The sequence below is a fragment of the Mercenaria mercenaria genome, chromosome 3 (genome assembly GCF_021730395.1).
Source record: "Mercenaria mercenaria strain notata chromosome 3, MADL_Memer_1, whole genome shotgun sequence".
Classification (NCBI taxonomy): Eukaryota; Metazoa; Mollusca; class Bivalvia; order Venerida; family Veneridae; genus Mercenaria; species Mercenaria mercenaria.
The window spans coordinates 32,286,425-32,311,218 of record NC_069363.1 but is presented as its reverse complement, the minus strand read 5'-3'; the positions used below and the strand labels follow the sequence as shown (position 1 = coordinate 32,311,218).

Sequence of the window (24,794 nt, the reverse complement as noted above, 5' to 3'; positions counted from 1 at the left end):
TCACTTTGTCCAAACATTTATCAATGTCCTACAGATTCTAATTTAAAGAAAGAATGTGAAATAAGTTCACTGTCTTGCTTTTCATTTCCCATATGTGAGCTAAAACACATTATTTAGTTTGTTTACAAAGTAGTACATAAGAAAAGATACGGTGGTCAAGGAATGCCACATTACAAAACTAAAAGAGTATATTCCCCTTAATACATTAAACATTTATCGTTACAGAAGTCTAGTGGCTTACAATAAAGGCCTAGAAATGTTGCCATTATTCATTTTTAACTTGGTATTCATGAACTACAATGCACTTAAATATCAAAACACATTCAACAAACTTTTGAATTGTATTGTCTTAAAAATCCCTAAAATAAGGTATGAAATTTGGTTGAGAGGTCCAATCAATGTGTATATGTGCAAAAGCAACATTCTAATCTTGTTCACAAAAGTTACTAATAAACAGCAGGAATCTCAATGATCAAAACTGGACGAATATACAGTTATCCTCACTTTAATGTCATTTATAATTTGTCCTTGAATTCTCCACCATACTTTTCATAATTCTGTTTGCACGAGTTGCACGAGAATGCTGTCATTCACGTAAAAAACGGGGTCAAATAAGTTGTAAATGCAATATCATCTAAACGTAATTAATGGATTATGCAGTTCAAGATAAACTTTATCTCATAACGTAACGAACATGTATAATGTTGTAACAACAACTTTACTTACACTGATTTAAGTAGCAGTCGGTTTATAAGTGACTTTATTGATTCATTTTGTGTTTTGTTATTGTTGTCAAAAAGTATAACGGAAGTGCCTCACAACTGAAGCGGAAACCAGTTTGATGCGCAAAGTAGTCCACTGTAAGTAATATTATTTGACAAATGTCCACAGAAATCAATAATTTTCTAATATTAAAGACGAATATCTGAATAGGATTCATTATTTGATAAGAAATTATAATCATCGACATGTTTTTTTAAAAATCGTACACGTGCTGACACCTAAGTTGTCTCCCGTCGTTTATTAGAGTTACCTTTCGTCCGGCGCAGTAATACATTTGCAGTGAATCGCCGAGAAGTCGTGGGAAAATTAAAAACCATGTAAACAAACTAAAATTAACCACCTTTTCAAGATGAATTTCAAGTAATCGACATTATGCATTTAACCCGCCTGACCTGTGTAGCATCTTAGATATCTGTTCTAAGGTATTCATTGTGTAGAATGTCATGTTATGCCCTTGCAATGCTAATCCCACTCTGATTTTTTTGTTTACATTTTTTATCAATGAGAAATATGGCGTCCATCCCGAGATGAACAGACGTGGCGTTAAATTTTTAGATGTTTAAGCAAACCTGGTGTGTTAGAAAGAAAATCTCATCCCTTCAACATTATTTGGAACACTGTTATTGTTAAAAAACCTGTATTTTCCTTATACAAAAGCTTAATATTTTGTGTTGAATGTACTTTCACAAAGACCTCTGTTTTCCTATTACATTCATAGTACCACATCCTTATCCACAAAATACTGAATACTACAGGTGTCCATCAGTATTATATCAGTTTAGGAATATGTTTTTTATTTTCCCACCAGCGATTTCTTGAATATGCACCCCTTCCGCATTGCTGTATGAACTGTGAATATAGCAATATGCGTCCCCTTAAAAGTACATTCGTACTATTTTAGTTTATTTTAGTTAACAAGTCATTGGTTTTATCTGAAGTACAAATAATAGTATTGCATTCAAGTATATGTGTGTTTTTTCAAACAGAATACTGTTGAATAAACTATATTAAAAGTCTCATGTTTGTAATAATTTGAGCCGTGCCATGGGAAAACCAACATCGTGGGTGTGCGACCAGCATGGATCCAGACCAGCCTGCACATCCGCGCAGTCTGGTCAGGATCCATGCTGTTCGCTAACAGTTTCTCCAATTCCAATAGGCTTTAAAAGCGAACAGCATGGAGCCTGACCAGACTGCGCAGATGCGCAGGCTGGTCTGGATCCATGCTGGTCGCACACCCACTATGTTGGTTTTCCCATGGCACGGCTCATTTATAAATTACATTCTTTTCAAATCTTAATTTGATGTTAGCTTACTATTCGATACAATATGATTTAGAATGCAGTATCTTGTACAGTATACGTACTATTATAGTTACCAAATATTTTTAACTTCCCTATACTTGTTCACCTCTCATAAGTGACTTTAGGAAAACACAAATCTTTCTGTCCCTTAAACTATAAAATCTTAACCTCTCACAAATCTATCTGGGAAAAAGCAGGTCTCTTTGATGTCATTAAATCGCCATCTCTCACAATGATAGACCTATCTGACTGTCATTCCCTCACAAGTGATGTTGGGAAAAGACAGACTGTAAATATAACTGGAATACTCACTCTTACACAAGTCCTTCGTATCTGCTGTATTGTTAGGGTTAATTGCACTACACAAGGTTAACATAAACATCAGCCAAATCAACACTGAAAAATAACAACAACACTAGAGGTGCCTTTGAGAAAAGCACATGTCTTCCACAACTGCCTAATCAACTGAATAGTAAGTCTGTCTTTATATACTGTTTACGTGTTGGAGTAAGCGGCCTATTGGTATTCACATGTTGGAGTAACCGGCCTACATCTGTGTTTTGGAAATTATGTTCAAGGGCCATAATTCTGAAGTGCCTGGGCTGATTTGGCTAGTTATCAAACTTGGCTAAGGAATTATTGGCAAACACATTTTATTCAAGTTTTGTGAAGAACGGATGAGAAATGTTTGACATAGAGTGCGGACAAGATTTGAGACAGACAAACAGACTGATACACATAAAAAAACAAGTTTCAAGGGCCATAATTCCAAAGTGCCTTGGCCGATTTGGCTAGTTATGGAACTTACACCAAGACTTATTGGCAAACACATTTTGTTCAAGTTTGGTGAAGATTGGATGAGAAATGTTTGACTTGGAGTGCGGACAAGATTTGTGACAGACTGACACACAGACAGGAGTAAATCAATATGTTTCCCACACCACTGTGTGGTGGGAGACATAATAACACGAATATGAATGTTATAAATTCATTCTAATAACACTGCTACTATTATATACATGTACAATTTGCTATACATGGCTTCATTTTCTACCATGCAATGTCACAACATTATGTATAGGATAGACAACGAGTGCCGTTGTCTACGGGATATATACAACGAGCAAAGCGAGTTGTAAATATCCCGTAGACAACGGCACGAGTTGTCTATCCGACTTAGACCACGTGACATAAAAACTGCAATTATTGAAAACTCTCCCACGCTTTCTATAGAAATTAGGATGAACGTGTTTTTATAAGAGTAATATCATCTTTGTACCGTTAGCGCTTAATTGTCAGTAGGGCATATGAAATAATGCAGGTTACTTGTATAAATTCAGTTTTACTCAAATACCGGATTTACTAAGATTTAACGTTCATTAACACTTTGAGTCATTTGCAATCACAAAATTAATGCTAAACAGTTAAATATGGATTTCTCAAAAATACTCAAAACTGGACTGCATGCTGAACAATTAGTTTTTGTGAGAAGTTTGCATGTTGGCGAAACACGATGACAGATACGTTGATTCGTTGATTCAAGAAGATAGCCAGGTTATTTATTTATTTATTTATTTAGTTAGTTAGTTAGTTAGTTATTGTTTTTATTTGTTTACTTTGTCTATCAGGATATAGTTAGAGCGTAGATGCTCGTAGGACTACGAATACCTTTTACTATATCGTGCCCTTCTTGTAAGAATGATGTAGTTGTTTTACTTTCTAACTGGGCCAAGTTGTTCGAAACTTTAACGGGTTGTAATTTAGTTTAGGTTAGTTTAGTTTATACTAATTTGTTTTAGCTCGATTGTGATGAAAGCTTTAACTGTTTAAGCTTATTGTAACCACTCTCGAGTCCGTTTCCTATGAAAACTAGTACTGGGGTTATATGAGAAGTCATGGTCGTGTCCCCAATGATGCTCGAACCCACGACTACTGCATTAAGCTGATAAACTAACCGCCTGTTAAATTTCTATTCAAGATACTAGTCTTGGTGGGTGGGAAATACTAGTATGATGTTTTAAGTTTACTGTAAAGATGATTTAGTGTTTAAAATCCTTAACAAGTACATTTGGTTTTCTAAGTTTTCTAAACTGTCGAAATCTACTGATAAAGTTAATCGACCGTTAACTCAATCGCCTGTTAAAGTTTCGAACAACTGGATCCAGTTGATTGCAAATGTAAGGATCGTGCTGACATGTCTTTTTTATAACAAGTGAACATAAAAAGTTACAACTGTTGGAAACGTTTCAGTGAATGTATAAATTACATTTTTACCCAGTTGGTTCTACACTACAAATATGTAGTTTATTGTAATTCAATTTTATTGATATCTAATAAGATGGGGTCATTTTTACGATATTAACATTTAGACGTTGTCAACTGAATTTACCTCAAAGTCATTCTTATTTTTTATCCCAGTGATAACTGGTGAGAATATTGCAAGGTCATTTAACTCCGGAGTTAGCCTGTATTGTTAGATGGTAAATTGACACGAAATTCACGCGTTTTTTTGCCCAAGTTTCCCCCGATATATATACAACGCTACTGTTGTATATGAAATATAGACGGGTACAAGTCTGCTTTGCGATTGGCTATTTACGGATTATCGTGGTCTAAGGTATGTTTATATCATATATTGAATTTCATTTTTTTATATGACAGATGTTAATTTCCCTCACTTTGTGTACATACTCTACTATAACAAAAAGTGTTACAAAAAAAAGTATTTGTAATTGCTTTATTTATTCTATTATTTGTAAAATATGGTATGTAAGCAAAATAATCTGTCAGAATAAAAAGCTTTTATGTATACAATATGCTAGAAAAAATATCAGTCATGTGTTTACCAATCGGACAGAAATATCCGTCCCTCTGCCACCTGCGCAAGCCTCGTTACTGGCCAGTGCGCTGCTGCCTTCGGGACCGATTGGTAAACATATGACAATAATAATTATTCTTGCTCTGCCCATGATTCATGTACAGTCCTTATTTTAACATTAACAATGTATTTAACCTGTGAATAGAGACCACCTTTCAATTAAGACCACTTTTTGTCTCTCCTAAGTTCAGTTTTCCTAGAAAGATTTACTGTATTTACAACAAGAAGCTAAGAATGTAAAGTTATAAAAGATGATTTTGTCATCTGAACTCTAACCAAATAAAATCGAATTAAACAGAACTACATTTAAACTTAAATACTAGAAAAAATATTTCTTTTAATGTAAGAATATTCTTTGTCAACTTGTGATAATTATCATGAAAGAGAAAAGCTGACAGAGGAATACAACAGAATTTGGAATTTTCTATCTAGACCAATAAGAAATTTAATGGAGCAGCTTATAACTACTTTTTAATATGATTTTGAACAGCAAGATTGGATTAAGTCGGCTAATATTTAAATGATCTACATTTTCATACCACTGAAACTTACTTCTGAAACTGCTTCACTCGAGCTAACCTCGCTGGCGGCAAGTGGTTTTGCCTTTGCGACCAGTGCAGATGAAGATTAGTGCCTGCACATTGTGCAGGCTGATCATGGTCTGCACTGATTGCATTTAAGTCACTAAATTTTCATTGAAAACCCCTTTGAATAAGAAGTGGTACTGCCCAAACTGAATTATGGATCAGCCTATTTTAAAAATCTAGCAAGCTAAAGACTGAATATGAACTCTCAACCTCTTTATTATAACTGGTTTAAAGTTCATAATTATTATTATTATGTACACATACATTTTCAAATAAAATGACTAATTCTTCCTTTGTTTTTTTTAGGACTGAACTTCTTGAGGTACTCTATTTTGTACAAGGAAGATTTTGTATTTAAGACCTAAAGTGAGTTTGACACCATTTAGAAAATGTAACACATCACTGAAATGAAAGTGAAATTAAGGATGCAGTTTTTTGAAATGTTAAAAAAAAAAAATCTGTAAATTATACTACAGATCTTCAATATGTCAAAATAACATAAATAAATAATGGTATCCCATGAATTTCTGAAAACTACTTTCAGTAATATAATTATGAATCAGATAATGAAAATGAAAATCCAGAATAAAAGTTCATGGAAAACTTATGTCAAGAGACATATTTTTGTTTTTACAAAAACCTGGTTTTACAGATCGCAAACTAATTAACAAAACTAAAATTGTGTCTAAATGGTTCTTTTCTTGTCAATAAAAAATAAATACTTTTTTATCTGTAAAATGAATAACCTTGCTCCTAATGGCAAAAAAATGCAATAGTTATCTTGGTCTCTAAATGTTAAAGCTACCAATTATTCAGATAAACTTGAGATACTGAGCAGAAAATTTCTTTCTATTTTCTTGACCTCGACCCTACTGGCTCCATGTGCAATCCAATTTTGGTACTGATACAAGCTTCATGTAGCCTGAGTATCATTTGCCAACACCTTTTTTCTTTTTTTAAGTAAACGTGAAACTGACCTTAATGTCAATGGTTCTGTGCACAATTTTAACATCAACTATAAGCTACCTATAAGTTTCATTTCAATATACCAATCCAAACTTGAATTATAATTATTTTGTGTAAACTGCATTTTTTCCATTAAGCAATACTGAATTTGAATTGACCTTAACCTTTACCCTGCTAAATTTCTATAATGGACTGGTCCATGGTTCAATTTGTGCAGTACCATTTATCATTCAAAGGGGTCTTTACTGAAAATTTACTGACTGAATAGCGAACAGTGCAGACCATGATCTGCCTGTTGCTTCCATCTTGGTCTGCACTGGTCGCAAAGGCAGAATAATTTGCCGCCAGCAGGCTAAAGGTTAACAGTCCCATTTGCAAAATCCAAACCATTTTAGTATATTAAACCTTACTTAAGTTACTAACCAAAGTGCAAGTTCAGCTGACTCAGGACTACAGTATACTACAAACTCCTTTGCAGTGATCTCCCTTGCCGCTACGCTATCAATGAGAGTGTAGTGGCAAGGGAGATCACTGCATAGGAACTTGTATACACTAGTGACATATCCTGCTGAGTTCAACCCTGCAACTCTTCTTGGTAAGTACAGTCAAATAGACAAATATAAATTTTCTGACAATTACATCATTACAGTGTTAACTCTAGCAAGTCAGCTGGTTGTTGGAACTCTTATCTTATCTTCTATTTTTAGTAACAGTGACCTTGACCCCACTTTTATCTTAAGGCTTGTCTTTCTGCCAAGCAATAGCAAATTATTAAGGATGAACAAAACAACTAAGAATTTTATTTGAGCCTTAATGTCTTTCAATTTAATGCCTCTTCTTAACTTCTAACATATGCTGCTTTGTTTTCAAAAAGTAGTCAACAATTTTTCATCACAATAAAAGACATTATCATTGACACCACCAAAGATTGTAAATGCATGCGTGGATCCAGCCAATTTTCTCAGAGAGTGTCCGACCGACCCCTCACTTTGACAAACATGTGTCTCTATACACTATATAATTTATGTGTTTTTTTTGTGGATGCTAGCCATTTACAAGTACAGGGTTGGCAAAAAGTTTTTGTTGAACAAGCTAAAGTAGAAAAGTAGCCGACCAGGTAGTGGGGTCTGGGGCATTGCCCCCACTGGAAATTTTTAAATTCAGTGCTTCATTTCCTGCATTCTGGGGCATTTTAGGAGCATTTAAGAACACCTTTTCCACTGCAATTTTATATACAATATACCCCTTATTGTCACGTTTTTATGAGCTCACCTGTTAAATTTGGGAATAATAATAAAATTAAGTTTTCTTAAAGGTGAAATTCTTTGTTTCTTTGAGATAGGCCATAAACATGAATTATGTCGAGGTTGTATGTAGCAGCAGCCACATACACTTTAAATGCTGTTTTAATGTTGCCTTTTCGAAAAAACATTTTCTTTCCTTCTTCTCTTCTTTCCTTTCTTTGTTTTGATTTTGATCCGTGCAAGAAATGTATATATGCACAACTTCACTTCAAATGGGTGTCAATCCCTCCTATGCTAGAAAGGGAATTCAACATAATTCTTCCATCAGGAAGAAATTACTGGGTATCATTTAAACAATATTTCAGTGGAAATTAGTGAATATTTTCTGTTGTTTTATATCAAATATTTCTTTTTGACCATGTTTTTTTTAATATGGACATGACATTTGTGTTGATTGCATACTGACAGTCAAGCCTACCTGTGTTATATGTTTTGGATAAAGCATGAGAACTCTATGTGGGATCAAACATGTGACCAGAAAGCGGAGAACTGATATTCAGAAGTACTTTATTTTAGCAAGTCATACACGACTGTCCTAATTTTTGCAACAATGTGTTATTATGGAATTGTCACTACATTTTATTCTAAATGAAAATATATTGGTACAGATCAAACTAACATTAATTTTATTTGACACCCTTATCTGTAAAATGCAAAAAAGAGAGGTAGGTTCTGTTTCCAGAAATGAGTCAGTATTTTTTAACATTACATAATATAAAATCAGTTAAATTAGTATAATGGTATTTTTAGTACCGGTATTTGTTATTTAATGTATTAGTAGTCATAAAAGTAAGTACAAATGATGACATATGTAGAACATTAATACACTTCAACATAATGTATTCTCACCTTTTCCACAAAGATAATCACAACAATTCCAACATTGGCACCTAGTGTTGGCTGCTGTGATAACGGTAGCCATGGTAATGAGAAACTGTGCCCCCCTCATCCTACAGTAACCAAATGTTTCACTGAGCTTTCAAGTGAATCTATTTGACTGAAAAATAAAACAGAGAATAAATAGCAAAATCATGTACATAATAAATCCTGTCACATTCATCTAAATCTCTCCTAAAATAAACATTTTTTAGACCACGATAATCCGTAAATAGCCAATCACAAAGCAGATTTGTACCCGTCTATATTTCATATACAACAGTAGCGTTGTATATATATCGGGGGAAACTTGGGCAAAAAACGCGTGAATTTCGTGTCAGTTTACCATCTAACAATACAGGCTAACGCCTGAGTTAAATGACCTTGCAATTTTCTCACCAGTTATCAATGGGATAAAAAATAAGATTGACTTGGAGGTAAATTCGGTTGACAATGTCTAAATATTAATGTAGGGATAATACACGTTCTTTTGTGTGTATTAATGTCTGCAGGAGCCCGCGGGATTGTTTGTGACCGAGACCAAATATAAACAGATCCAGAAACGCGCAAATCTATGAATTGAGTAATAGTTATAATTATATAAAATCAAACTGAATTACAAGAAACTCCATATTTGCAGTGTAGAACCAACTGGGTAAATACGTAATTTACATATTCACTGAAACGTTTCCAACAGTTGAGCCTTACATTTGCAAACAACTGGATCCAGTTCTTCGAAACTTTAACAGACGATTGAGCTAACGGTCGATTAACTTTATTAGTATATTTCGACAGTAGAAAACTTAGAAAAACAAATGTACTTGTTAAGTATTACAAACACTAAATTATCTTTACAGTAAAATTAAAACATCATACTAGTGTTTCCCACCCACCAAGACTAGTATCTTGAATAGAAATTTAACAGGCGGTTAGTTTAACAGCTTAATGCAGGGGTTCGAGCATCATTGGGGTCACGACCAGGACTTCTCATATGGCACCAGTACTGGTTTTCCCAGGCAACGGACTCGAAAGTGGTTACAATAAGCTTGAAGCTTTCATCACAATCGAGCTAAAATAAATTAGTACAAACTAAACTAAACTAAACTAACAACCCGTTAAAGTTTCCAACAACTGGGCCCTGTTAGAAAGTAGAACAACTACATCATTCTTACAAGAAAGGCACGATATAGTTAACAGTGTCCTACGAGCATCTACGAACTAACTATATTCTGATAAACAAAATAAATAAATGAAATAAGTAAACACCGACACTGGTTCCTGTTTCTATAAGAACAAAAATGAATATAACCATAATTATTTTGTCACGTTATACCAATTGTTGAAAAGCGATTTCTAATAGAATCTGATAATTTATACGTGATTATGTATATTACCAGTAAGCACTAGTCAACATTTGTTTACCTCCGGTTTGCTGTCAGCCTTTTTTGTAGTTTCAGAACCTTGCTATTTTCTTGAATTAACGTATCTGTCATCGTGTTTCGCCAACATGCAAACTCCTCACAAAAACTAATTGTTCAGTTGTTCAATTTTGAGTATTTTTGAGAAATCCATATTTAACTGTTTAGCATTTGCGATTGCAAATGACTCAAAGTGTTAATGAACGTCAAATTTTAGTAAATCCGGTATTTAAGTAAAACTGAATTTATACAAAGTAACCTCAGGGCTTTTTCAGTGTGTCCCACGGGGCCGAAATTCGGTCCCATTCCCAATGGCAAATATGCATATTTTTTCCCAGTAGTTGTTCAAAAATTCCCAATCAAAGCAAAAAAAAAAAAAAATTTTTTTTTTTTTTTTTTTTTTTTTTTTAAAGACCTATTTTCAGCTTGAATTTGAATATAAAGCAGTTTCCTTTTATGAATATTAGCAGTAGAAATCACAGAAATACACGTAAGGGAAAAAAAAAGACTGATTTTCATGGAGATACTTTCCTAATTTGGATGTTTAACCGATACATATATTTCCCAATATGGCAGTATTCGCGAGTAGAAAATTACCAAAAAGCACAGGGGCCTTTTTCCCAAAATGGCCAGAAAAAGCCCTGAACCTGCATTCTTTCACATGCCCTACTGACAAATAAGCGCTAACGGTACAAAGATAATAAAACTCTTATAAAAACACGTTAATCCTAATTTCTATAGAACGCGTGGGACAGTTTTCAATAATTGCAGTTTTTATGTCACGTGGTCTAAGTCGGATAGACAACTCGTGCCGTAGTCTACGGGATATATACAACTCGCTTCGCTCGTTGTATATATCCCGTAGACAACGGCACGAGTTGTCTATCCTATACATGTTTGGACAGGTAACATCTGTTAGTAGTTGTTACAACTGAAAACATGCCTGGTGATAAGTAAACCCTTTGACAATCACACTGCTGACCTGAAAACATGCCTAGTTAGATAATCCTGTTGACCTGAAATATCTCTACGGAAATAATCCCAGTGACAATCTAACTGCTGACCTGAAAATATGCCTAGTGAGATAATCCCATTGACACTCAAACTTCTGACCTGAAAACATGCCTAGTTAGATAATCATATTGACACTCAAACTGCTGACCTGAAAATATGTCTAGCGGAATAATTCTATTGTCACTCAAACTACTGACCTGAAAATATGTCTACTGGTAATGCTATAATCCTTTTGACAATCACACTGCTGACCTGAAAAAATGCTTAGTGTGAGAAAATCCCATTGACAATCACACTGCTGACCTGAAAACATACTTAATGTGAGAAAATCCCATTGACAATCACACTGCTGACCTGAAAACATAATTGGTGAGAAAAAATCCCATTGACAATCACACTGCTGACCTGAAAACATAATTGGTGAGAGAAAATCCCATTGACAATCACACTGCTGACCTGAAAACATAATTGGTGAGAGAAAATCCCATTGACAATCACACTGCTGACCTGAAAACATAATTGGTGAGAAAAAATCCCATTGACAATCACACTGCTAACCTGAAAACATACTTGGTGTGAGAAAATCTCATTGACAATCACACTGCTGACCTGAAAACATAATTGGTGAGAGAAAATCCCACTGACAATCACACTGCTGACCTGAAAACATACTTGGTGTGAGAAAATCCCATTGTCAATCACACTGCTGACCTGAAAAAATACTTGGTTTGAGAATCATGACAACACACTGATCCTGAACAACTTTGTGAGAGAAAATCCATTGACAATCACACTGTGAAACACCTGAAAAACATACATGGCCTGATATTGGAGAAAATCCCATTGACAATCACACTGCTGAAAAACATACTTGGTCTGAGAAAATCCCATTGACAATCACACTGCTGACCTGAAAACATACTTGGTGAGAGAAAATCCCATTGACAATCACACTGCTGGCCTGAAAACATAATCGGTTAGAGAAAATCCCATTGACAATCACACTGCTGACCTGAAAACATAATTGGTGAGAGAAAATCCCATTGACAATCACACTGCTGACCTGAAAACATACTTGGTGTGAGAAAATCCCATTGACAATCACACTGCTGACCTGAAAACATACTTGGTGTGAGAAAATCCCATTGAACAATCACACTGCTGACCCAAAAACTTACTTAGTGTGAGAAAATCCAATTGACAATCACACTGCTGACCCGAAAACGTATTTAGTGTGAGAAAATCCAATTGACACTCACACTGCTGAGCCGAAAACATACTTAGTGTGAGAAAATCCCATTGACAATCACACTGCTGACCCAAAAACATAATTGGTGAGAGAAAAAATCCCATTGACAATCACACTGCTGACCTTAAAACATACTTGGTGAGAGAAAATCCCATTGACAATCACACTTCTGACCCGAAAACATACTTGGTGTGAGAAAATCCCACTGACAATCACACTGCTGACCTGAAAACATACTTGGTGTGAGAAAATCCCATTGACAATCAAACTGCTGACCTGAAAACATACTTGGTTTGAGAAAATCCCATTGAACAATCACACTGCTGACCCGAAAACAAACTTAGTGTGAGAAAATCCAATAGACAATCACACTGCTGACCCAAAAACATACTTAGTGTGAGAAAATCCCATTGAACAATCACACTGCTGATCCGAAAACATACTTAGTGAGAGAAAATCCCATTGACAATCACACTGCTGACCTGAAAACATACTTAGTGAGAGAAAATCCGATTGGCAATCACACTGCTGACTGAAAACATACTTAGTGTGAGAAAATCCAATAGACAATCACACTGCTGACCCAAAAACATACTTAGTGTGAGAAAATCCCATTGAACAATCACACTGCTGATCCGAAAACATACTTAGTGAGAGAAAATCCCATTGACAATCACACTGCTGACCTGAAAACATACTTAGTGAGAGAAAATCCCATTGGCAATCACACTGCTGACCTGAAAACATGCCTATTGAGATAATCCATTTGACAATTACACTGCTGACCTGAAAACACCTTTGGTGAGAGAAAGTTCCATTAACAATCACACTACTGGCTTGTAAACATGCCTCGTGAGATAATCCCTCTGACAAGCACACAGCTGACCAGAAAATATGCCTAGTGTGATAATCTCATTGACAATCACACATGTCTAGTGAGGGAATCAAATTGACAATCACACTGCTGACCAGAAAATATGCCTAGTGTGATAATCTCATTGACAATCACACATGTCTAGTGAGAGAATCAAATTGACAATCACACTGCTGACCAGAAAATATGCCTAGTGTGATAATCTCATTGACAATCACACATGTCTAGTGAGAGAATCAAATTGACAATCACACTGCTGACCAGAAAATATGCCTAGTACCGGTAAAACAAACCCTTTGACAATTATATTGCTGTTCTGTAATCCATAATATTTAAGTAATAATTTGTTTCTGGTGTTCAAAAGGCAGATCTAAAAGTATGTTACACCTGGATTAAGCAAAACATATACATTGTTTCATTCTCTTCTACTGAAATTATTACTGAACCTATTCAATCATTCATAGGCCCTAGGTATTTGTACTTACATGTGATCTTTATCAAAATGCTATAAGGCTGGAAGCAGCTGCTGAAGCTATCCGTGATATACTGGTTCTTTGAATTTTCTCACAGAAAATTTTGTATTCAAGTCTCAGATGATATATTATGCACCAAGGACACAAATATCTGACCGTAGTCACAAATATCTGAACCGTAGTCACAAATATCTGAACCGTAGTCACAAATATTAATCCATTCACCACATTTTTCATATCTAAACAGCTTTTATTTGTGAGCAAACATCAAGTATGCCATCTAAACAGCATTAAGTCCTTCAAATTGCAACGTTTTAATAATTGATAAGCTTGCATGTTTCATGTAGTCTTCTGGTAACACAATCTGTGTTGTCCCTTGTCAGCCTGTCTATGTGACTGACTGTCTGCGTATGACTGTTTTAACAAACAAGATTTTCCTTATGAGTTAACAAATGCAAAAATATTGAAGACCGTAATCAATAGTCGTATAATGATTGGTCTAATCTTGCATTTACAACACGCTACTCATGCTTTTGTTATACCTTCGTACAAGACTATTCAAAGTCATTACACTGTTAATAACAGAGTTGTTTACTTCGTCTCAAATTACATAATAATTATTTAATGCAAAAGATACTAATCTTTTTGTGTTATTATCATGAAAGTTAGACACATCTTTTTTTGGATCAATAAATCAATCTGAAATGTACTGTAGACCTGCCCATTTAGCTCAGTAGCAATGGCAAAATATTTATACATAGACAGGTCACAAGTTTAATTCCAAAACTGAACACGGTTCATCCAGAACTGTGCAAATTCGGTTAATCTAACTCAGTGGTTTTCGATTTTTTACTAGTAATAAACTGTTCTCTAGAAGTGGCTTACAATTTTCCTGCTGGAATCAGAGGTGGAGCAGGAACAACCTTTGACACAGTCAATCATAACAACCTTTGACACAGTCAATCATTATGATGAACAATAAGTGAGAAATTGATATCATTATGACTAAGAAATGTAAGAAGACAGAGGCAATGTGTGGGAATAAATGAGCCGTGCCATGAGAAAACCAACATAGTGGGTTTGCGACCAGCATGGATCCAGACCAGCCTGCGCATCCGCGCAGTCTGGTCAGGCTCCATGCTGTTCGCTTTTAAAGCCTATTGGAATTGGAGAAACTGTTAGCGAACAGCATGGATCCTGACCAGACTGCGCGGATGCTGGTCGCATACCCACTATGTTGGTTTTCCCATGGCACGGCTCAAATATATATTTGTAGAGCATGTAGTAGGTTATTTTGACCTTTTTGGGGGCCAAAATTTTGCCCAATTCCCCTCTCTAAGAAATATGTTTATACCTATTTTTGACAAGAATTCCCATCCCAAATTTTTTTTTTTTACATTTTCCAACCAAAACTAAGTGTACATATTTGTACCATAGCATTTAGAACAAAAGACAATAAGAATTTAAATCCTTTTAACCAATCCATAACAAAAATTATTTTCATTGCAATACAATTTTTCTTCAATTTTAGTCACTATGGGGGATTCCTATAGGGCCCTGCCACCATTCCCACAGCACTAGAAAAAAACGCTGGCATGCGAAACCTCTAACTTACACATTGACAGTCTACACAGGTGCTTGGATAGGACAGAGGCTATGAAGTAAAACCTTCAGCATTAAAAGACTGCCCATTAGAAAACAGAAAGTTAACGTATATACGGTGGACTATTGAGTATGGATCATGTATTTTGGGACCCATTCCCCATTCCTTACAAAAGACAGAAATGTCCTGGAAAACAAATGCCCTGGAAAAGTTACAATGTCAGGTAGCACATTTCATTTGGAAGGACTACAGGACCCATGATCAAGGGTGTGTCACCAAACTGCAACAGGAGCTGGAACTACCAAGCCTCAAAAAACGTTGAGACATAAACAGATCAACGTACATGTACAAGATAGTAATCTTTTCGCCTGATTCTATATGCGCGGAAATCTCAAGTGACAGGCAAAATCAAATCTTAAGATTTTGCTTGTGACTTCCGCGCAGAATCAGACGAAATCAACACCCGTATAAGTTTTTCTTTTCAAAACCATACTAAATATAAATATATTTTCTTGAAAATTGGCATGCATGCGTAGAATTATATTCTTAATAAAAACTTAAAAGGATTTTAAAAAATATTCATTACTTTAAATTTTATGACTTGATTTTGCCTGTCACTTGAGTTTTCCGCGCATATAGAATTGGACGAAATCAACGACCGTATACTTTTTTCGATTCAAAACCATAATAAATATAAATATTTTTCTTGAAAATTGGCATTCACGCGTAGAATTATATTCTAAATAAAAGCTTAAAAGGATTTTAAATTATATTCTTTACTTAAAATTTTATTATTTGATTTTGCCCGTCACTCGAGATTTCCGTGCATATAGAATCGGGCAAAATCAACATCCGTATAAGTTTTTGTTTTCAAAACCATACTAAATATAAATATTTTTTTCTTGAAATTTGGCATACACACACAGAATTATATTCTTAATAAAAACTCAAAAGGATTTTAAAAAATATTCATTACTTTAAATTTTATTATTTGATTTCACTTGTTTGATTTGATTTCGCTATTCAGTCATACCCCATCCCGGGGTTCATGTTATGAGTCTGCTATGGTGGCTGATTTCTGCCAGTGTCATTCAGTGTCATAATGAAAGAACGACATTTTCCTTTTCTGGCATTGTTTTGTTCCCTCGTTCTGGCACCCCCGCCAAAATGATATAACGAAAAATGCAACGCGACAGAACGACACTTATAAACGGTGCCCTAAAAAACATCGTCTTGGCATTCTGTCGTTCTGGCACCCCCCGCCACAACGACGGAACGAAACAACGCCAAATGTGAAAATATCATTCTGGAGCGTTCCGGTAGAGCATGTGCAGTGTTGTCATATTTTTCATATTTTACTGAAGCCCATTTCTACTGTTTCATAAATAGATAGATACATTTTTTCACGGAACCCATAAAAGTTTGGAAACGGCACCTACCGTATCTTTCATATTTCACACTTCATTTCATTCATATCACCCAGTTTTGTTTCAAGCTTAAGTTGAAAATAACAGCGACTTAGCAGATATATCCAGCTATAATACTCACGTTATTCAAATTTGCAAAAAATAAACATAAAACGGTGGAAGTTTTTATCTAGTGTTAAATGTGTATACAGTCAAATACTTAAAACATCTTAGCCATATTTTTACCCTAAACATAAGTAAATATTTTTTTATGTAATGCATTCATTCTAGCTTTGATGGAAAAGAATAATATCAGAAAACATGTGGTTATATCCACTCCCTTTGTGAACTACATGTTTAAATATGACAAAAAACTGGGTCAACAATTAGCAGCAAACGTAATGAAATTGGCTAAGACCACAACAACAGCCCCTTAAATATGTCTAAAAAAGATTTTTCTTCATCGTGTGTTTCCGCCACACTTCGTGAAAACTGAAAGTTGCCAAATATGAATGTACAGTACGCGTAAGGTATGGGGATTAGGAACAACCCAAATGGCGGTCTCCACTAAAGGGGAGTAACTCCGAGTTACTCTGCCGAAACATGACAACACTGCGCATGCTCTACCGGAACGTGCCAGAATGATATTTTCTCATTTGGCGTTGTTTTGTTCCGTCGTTGATAAGTGTCGTTCTTTCGTTCTGTCGCGTTGCATTCTTCGTAATATCATTTTGGCCGGGGCGCCAGAACATGGTAATGAAACAACGCCAAAAGAGGAAAACATCGTTCTTTGGTTATGGCGGGGGCATCAGAACGACAGAATAACACTGGCAGAAATCAGCCATCATAGTCTGCTACTTAATATGATACACCTGTATTAATGCTCAATTTATTGCTTAATATGATAAAGCTGCAATAAAAACAATTATATTCAAAGCTTTCTATAAAACATAAAGGTATCCCGGGGTGTCCCGTTGTATCCCGTAGTGTTTACACCGACCGTACACCGACCGTGAAGGGTTTTGACTAATTGGAAGATAGATCATTACCCTATTCTGCTTGAAAACATGTAATTAGTCTGCCGACAGCAACAACAAAGTAAGAACCAATCAACTAAATAAAACCGGCATTATGTGCTTTTAATTCCATTCAACTATTATCACTTTGTGTTCACTGGACTCGACAGTAACATGTGAATATTTGGAAAAACCTACTTTCGGTTTCATCGGAGAACAGAATAAAATCTGTTACATCGGTATAGCTTAATACGGTTTTTGGGTGGAAGGATGTTGCAAAGGGTACTTGGAAAATTTGATAATGATAAATGATTGGATAATGTTAATTATGTATAGATATAGAATAGCTTGGGAAGGATTAACCGCCGTCCCGAATGAAAGTCGGTCCTCTCGGTTCCTACACATTCCATAAAAAAATTTATGTGGGCATAAAATTTCATTTATATTCAAACATTGTACTTGTTATTTACCCTGGGCATCCAGTCTGACAATTTCTTACTTTTTTTCCTACCTGCAAATTGACAAGATCAGAAACTCCATGAATGCCAATTAACACCAATTAGCGCAAATTAAGTGGGATCTTTAATGCATAGATATTAGGTATGATTTCTTCTGACAAAGCACAAATATTATCAACGGCTTCCCAGGCTACTTAGTTTAGTTTAAACATATTTATTTCCAAAATGAAGTGCATATATTGATACAAATGTCATACTGTGATGAAAGCAAAACAGGAAAGGATAAGAATGAAAGACAAGTCTTATAGAATTCTTCTCCTTAGCGGACAAAATATAACTGTATGAGCATATCGAACTAAAATCTGTAACGGGGCTAGGAATATAGTCTTAAAATGTGTAAGAGAAAAAAAAATATGAATCATTATTGATAAAAAGAAAAAAAACGGGGGGAGGACAATGCATGGTGAAGAGAAATATTTACATAAAAGTAGAAGTGAATTTTGAATGATAGAATAAGTCAAACGTAGAAGAGAAACGAGAAAGAGGCAAGGTATTGGCATGTCTCTGGGTTGCTAAGAGAATCTTTTACTTTTGGATATATATGCCTGTACATGAGTGAATATAGTCATGTTATCCTGATCAGAAAGGTCCTGGTTTCCAAATAGAACAGTATCCAAGTCAATTACAAAATTCCTCAAATTATCAAGAAGATCGTATCGACAACGATTAAAAATTCTGCACTCAAAAAAAGAAGTGGAAATTAGTTTCAATCTGTCCACAATGGCACAATGGTGTGGGAGAAATATTTTTTAGGTAAAGCTGTTGATTCAGTGCACTGCATTTTGTTCGTACTCGTGTATGGATCGAGCACCTGGAGTTTCCTGTTTCCGGTGTAATAATAGGCCGGAGTGCGCTGCTTGTTTTTATTTAAGTTACTTTTAAATGATGAAAGTGTTTCAGAATTACGGATATCTGGTCTCAGTAGGTTCCAATCACGTACAACAGAAGGCAAAAAAGAATTGAAATATAATGTTGTTCTAGCGGGTACACCATGTATATTTTCAGAGTTTCTTAGGTTGTAGCGGTTATCACCAGAATCAGGAACTAGAGAGGACAGGTATGCTGGTGTCAGATTAGATTTCATTTTGAAAAACATGATAAGTCGATGTTTGTAACGTCTGTCGGAAAGTGACTCCCAGGGTACTTCTCTTTTTAGGTTTTCCAAGGAAACAAGTTTGGTAGCTCCAGAGACAATGCGAGCACATTCATTTTGAATTTTGTCAAGTTGATCCAACTCATACTTAGTACAACCACTGCCCCACACTACGTCTGCATATTCGAGTATTGGCCTTATAAACGAAATATATATGGTTTCAAGGGAGCGACGGTCAAGTGAGAATTTCAATTTCCGCATTATATATACCCTTTTCCATGCCTTTTCTACAATGTAGTTCCCAGGCTACTTGTTATTAGCCGTGTCGTTATTCTTAAAGTTTATGTTTGTTATTCATAAGAACGTATAAAACTAATACATGTAAAATTTAGCAACGTTTCTCATACCATAAAAGGGTGTGTATGACAATTCAATCTCCTGGGTCTTGCCAAATAAGATAGAACAGGTATAGTATAAGCTACTATACGGAACGGATCTTTTTATAAACAAGAGGGTCATGATGGCCTTATATCGCTCGCCTGAGTTTAATTGCTTGTTTGAACAAATTTCTTTGCTAAAACTTCAAAAACAAAACAAACAAAAAACTAGGTGAGAAGGTCATGGTAAAGATTCTTCATGATAAGTACTGAAATCTGTTCAAAAATTATACACATCTCTTTGCTGTAGCTTCAAAAAAAAGAAGAAAGCAAGTCAGTAGGTCAGGCCTAAGAACATTAAAGATGAGTTTTCAAATCTTTATCGAAAGTTATTGACGTGGTCCAAATTTCTGTGCTGTTATGATCGGTGTGCAAAACTGTATATGTCATCCAAATTTCATGGCTGTATCGTAAGCCCCGATCTCACTGTCACGGTTTGATCTCCCGGTTTATCCCGGTTCAGTGGTCCGGGATAAACCTTGTTCAACCTTGTTGAACCGGCGTACAACCTTGACGATTCCGTGAACGTCCGGGAAGATCCTTGATGAACCTTGTTGAACCGGCAAACGGCCCCGGTTGTTTTAAAATGTTTAATACAACCGGGAATCACCGGGAACGATGGCCAAAACCGGCATATTCCGTGCAAAATCGGAGCAATGCCGGCAATTTCCAGGGTAACACCGGATATCCACCATGTGTCTACCGTGATATTACGTAGTAATCCGGGGTCACTGGCAATCACTTTATACACGGTAGAGCTGTGGCGAACTCCGGCCCCGGGACGGCATGGCGCAGGCAAAGCACGGTATGGCTTCGTCCTGTACCGGTGGGGTTAGGGAAAGTTACGGTAAGCCCAGGTTTATTCGCCGATTAACTCCCGGTTATAGCCGGAAAAGACCGGCAAACCACCGGTTGAGTCCGGTAGAACCCCGTTTCACAACGGCCTGTCCGGGTTTAACCAGGTGTGTGCCGGATAATTCCGGCCACACGACGGTGACAGAAGGTGAGGTCACGGATCTACGACGGTAACAGACGAAGTTGCGGTGACAAAAGGTAATATGATGATTTATTTTATGCTGACTGATGAAATACTGTGGTTTATCAGTGAGATGTAATCCATATCACTCACTGCATATCTCTCACTGTAAATACCGATCTACTTGTACATTGTGTATAAATTTTAAATTATTTGCTTAAAACAGGATCAAAAGTGTAGTCGCACTTTGTTCTTTATAGCATAGGCCTATACCTCGATTCAAATTATTTCATTTAATGAGAATTTCATAACGTTATGCAGCAAAAAATAAGATAAAATGGTACTTTATGTTGTGTGCGTCTTTCTAACGTCACAACACGTCTGACGTCATGTCTGTTTACGCGCGTCTGTTCTCCGCGGTGAGATTAAATTTGTTGCAAAATGCAAATCTCAGCGTAATTAAGCATACAATAAAAAGAAAATTTGTTTGTTTTTCGTGAATATGGTATATATCTCACGTCAAAGTGACATATTCACTCAAAACAAACAAATATCCACTATATAGTATATAAAAATACTGTGAAAATCCTATTTGGGGAGGGAGGTTTTTGCCTTCCAGCAGAGTCTTCGTCCGTTGGGCTCTGTGTTTGCTTCTCAGTAGAGTCGTCGTCAGCTTGGCTTCCCACTGGTGGCAGTTTTCTGGCAGGTTTCTTGGTCTTCGGCATGATGTTTGATTGTTCAAGTGACTACAAGATAACTTTTGGGGATCGACATGCGTCCTGGTTTATATGCTACCGAGTAAGCACCGGTAGGCGCCGGTGTGTCACCGGATCACAGCCGGGCTATGACGGAATACTACCTGCGGTCATCGGGGCACTACCGGCTACGACCCGGGTCACTCGGGATTACACCGGGATCAATCGGGTTTACGCCGGACAATCACCGTGGATATCCGGTGTCAGACCGGGACTAAATCGGGATCAAAGTGTAGATTCTGCTTCATTATCGGGTGTTTACCGGGACACAGTCGGGGATATGAGATCCAACTTACATTTTTGCAAAAAATGTCACGGTTCGTCCAGGTATACCGGCTTATGTTTACCGGGAGGAACCGGGCCCGTTACCGGGAATGTGAGATCGGGGCTTTAAAAAGCAAGAAAGTAGTCAGTATGTCATCAAGGTCACAGTCGATTGACCCCTTATGACTTGGGGTCATCGGGTTATTATAATTAAACAATCTAGGAAATATGATCAGATATTTTTTTAAGTATTTTTCCGATATAACTCATATACAAGTGACCCCGGGACGAGGCCTCTTTTCACCCCAGGGGCATAATTTGAACAATCTTGTTAGAGAACCACTAGGCAATGCTACAAACCAAAAATATCAAAGGCTTAGAATGTGGTTTCAGAAAAGAAGATTTTTAAAGTTGTTTCCTATATAAGTCTATGTAAAACTTTGGACCACCCTGGGTGGGGTCTCTTTTGACCTCAGGGGCATAATTTGAATAATCTTAGTAGAGGACCACTAAGCAATGCAACATACCAAATATCAAAAGCCTAGGCCTTGAAGTTTCAGACAAAAATATTTTTAAAGTTTTGTTTTCCTATATAAGTCTATGTAAAACTTGGGAACCCCGGGGCAGGGCCTCTTTTCACCAAGGGGTAATAATCTGAACAATCTAGGTAGAGGACCACAAGGCAATGCTACATGCCAAATATCAAAAGCCTAGATCTTGTGGTTTCAGACGATGAAGATTTTTAAAGTTTTTTTCCTGTATAACTCTATGTAAATTTGGGACCCCTGGGGCAGGGCCTCTTTCCACCCAAGGGGCATAGTTTGAGCAATCTTAATAGAGGACCATTAGATGATGTTACATGCCAAATATCAAGGCTCTATGCCTTGCGGTTTTGCACAAGAAGATTTTTTAAGTTTTTCCTTTCCGTTGCCATGTCAACCCGAGTTCTGTGTGGAATTCAATTCTTTGAATAATTTTAAAGGGGGGCATCCAAGGATCATTCCTGTGAAGTTTCATCAAAATTGAACAGGTGGTTTAGGAGATGTTGTTTAAAGGAAAGTGTGGACGGACGGACGGACGACGAACGTACGGTGAGCGATCACAATAGCTCACCCTGAGCCTTTGGCTCAGGTGGGCTAAAAAGACATTACTAATTTAGCATCAGGTAGGCCAGACTGTGGAAAAATATTTTTCTTGAGAGTTCTGTGAATCTGTTTCTTTCTCATATGATGAAGTCAAGTGTGCTACATGTATTTGTAGTTGTGCAGATTTTGTTAATGTGGGTGCTTTTAAGATAGGTCTACACACACAATTGACCATTGTTACAATTTCAAGGATTATATATAATTATGTTGTCGCGTATTGTACATTTGTTACGAGAGATAACTAGAATTTATTAGGATTTATTGAGTTAGCTGCAGACATGTAAAAACATGCAAAAATATCAATAAAATGTATTAGAAGATCCTCTGGAAGCAAGCAAAATAATAGCAGACTCGTTTTGACTGAGTCTGTTCTTGAGAGATAACGAAATGTACATTACCCCCTCACGCCGCTAGCACCGGCTTAAATGGAATTATACTTTTGTAAAACTGAATGTACTCCACGACCCCAAAGGACCAGAAACATATCAACCGTGATTTTTAAAGGTGGCCAATCACATCTAAGCATGATTTTACGATATTTTTCACCTTTTGTATATTCTATTAGGCTAGAGATTTATTTAAGTAACAAAATGATCCATTACACAGAGTTAATTTCCTATTAGAAATTTAAAACAGTGTAGCTTCCAAATTCTTTTCTTTTCAAGCAAGGCATAGATACGGTAGTATCAATTCAATAAAAAAATGCAAGCATGTAAAAACATGCATTACCAATTTGCTATTTTACACTGAATAGATCTTTTCAAGTAAGCTAGTTTAGTGTACATACAGAAACAATTGCATTACCCGGCGACTGCTGTCTGCACATTCTCCAACTTCGGGTAAATACAGGCAGGAATATTCAATAAAATCAATGAAAACCAATACATACATGTCTGTCATACAAAACATTATAGGAGTACTTTTTTGCTCCAAGAAACAAATTTGACAAATAAGACAACTGTATAATACATACGTACAAGTGCACAGAGAAAACAGAGATAATTATAGCACATGTTAACACATTTGCATTAATTAAGATTGGTTAATTGTGAAAATACGTCATAAAATACAATTGTACAAATGTGTAAAAGGAAGTACATTTGTATTGAAAATTGCACTAAAACAAATCGCTTAATGCGTGTTAGAAGAGTACATAAATATTTAAACAAAGCAAGTAGAAAAAGGACATTTATTTAATGTAACATACCTTGCATTATAATATCCTGTTCGTATCTTTAGAATGCATGACGAGGTTTATAATCCCACGTAATACATTCATTTCAGTACTATACGCGATAAATACATACGAGGTTTTCATTGATCTAGAACCAATGGGAACATGAATATATAGAATTTTAAATCGTAGTCGCTGGGCTTTTATCCAACATGTCAACGAATTGTGATCTTTAAGATAAATAGAATTTGTTAAAGTAAAAAAAATATATATCATACAAAAAAATAGAACAAAAGAAAGAAAGAAATCTCCAGGACACAGGGTAGGGGCTTCACGGTTAATTTCCGGATTAATATATTGTCAATATTAGCGAGTAGCAGAAAAGAGTTTAGTATTTTAGTATGTTTAGTACTTTTCGAAATGTTATAAAGTTCGATTATTTGTAATTTAAAGAGAAAGGAGAGGGAACGCATTTTTTTTTCCAAATAATTTTAAAGCTGCCAAACATTATATTTTAAATAATGGTACTATAATGTTGATAAACAATGTGCGTTCATAATGTCCATGTTGTATAATAGATATTGTTCCGAAGACTCGTACTATCCCAAATCCCCGTACCGTAAATTCATATTCACGAACGGGGAATGTCAGAAAGGCACGTAAACTATAGTCTGTGTTTAG

General features: G+C 35.9%; 1 protein-coding gene across 5 annotated transcripts in view; it reads right to left on the bottom strand.

Moving 5' to 3' along the window:
* LOC123525160 (uncharacterized) overlaps positions 1 to 24,251 on the bottom strand; it is an 85,093-nt gene extending 60,842 nt beyond the window's left edge. The window contains exons 1-4 of one of the 5 annotated variants that reach the window (XM_045303961.2): positions 17,785 to 17,932; positions 13,739 to 14,140; positions 8,672 to 8,819; positions 2,400 to 2,483 (exon numbers count right to left, since the gene is read on the bottom strand). In XM_045303961.2, the coding sequence (XP_045159896.2) occupies positions 2,400 to 2,483; positions 8,672 to 8,771 (184 nt within the window). In that variant the 5' untranslated portion in view covers positions 8,772 to 8,819; positions 13,739 to 14,140; positions 17,785 to 17,932. Of the gene's footprint in view, positions 1 to 2,399; positions 2,484 to 8,671; positions 8,820 to 13,738; positions 14,141 to 17,784; positions 17,933 to 24,146 lie in introns of those variants that run through there. The other 4 variants (XM_045303965.2, XM_045303963.2, XM_053538126.1 and 1 more) reach the window with 4 other exon arrangements.
* Between the last annotated feature and the right edge of the window lie 543 nt (positions 24,252 to 24,794).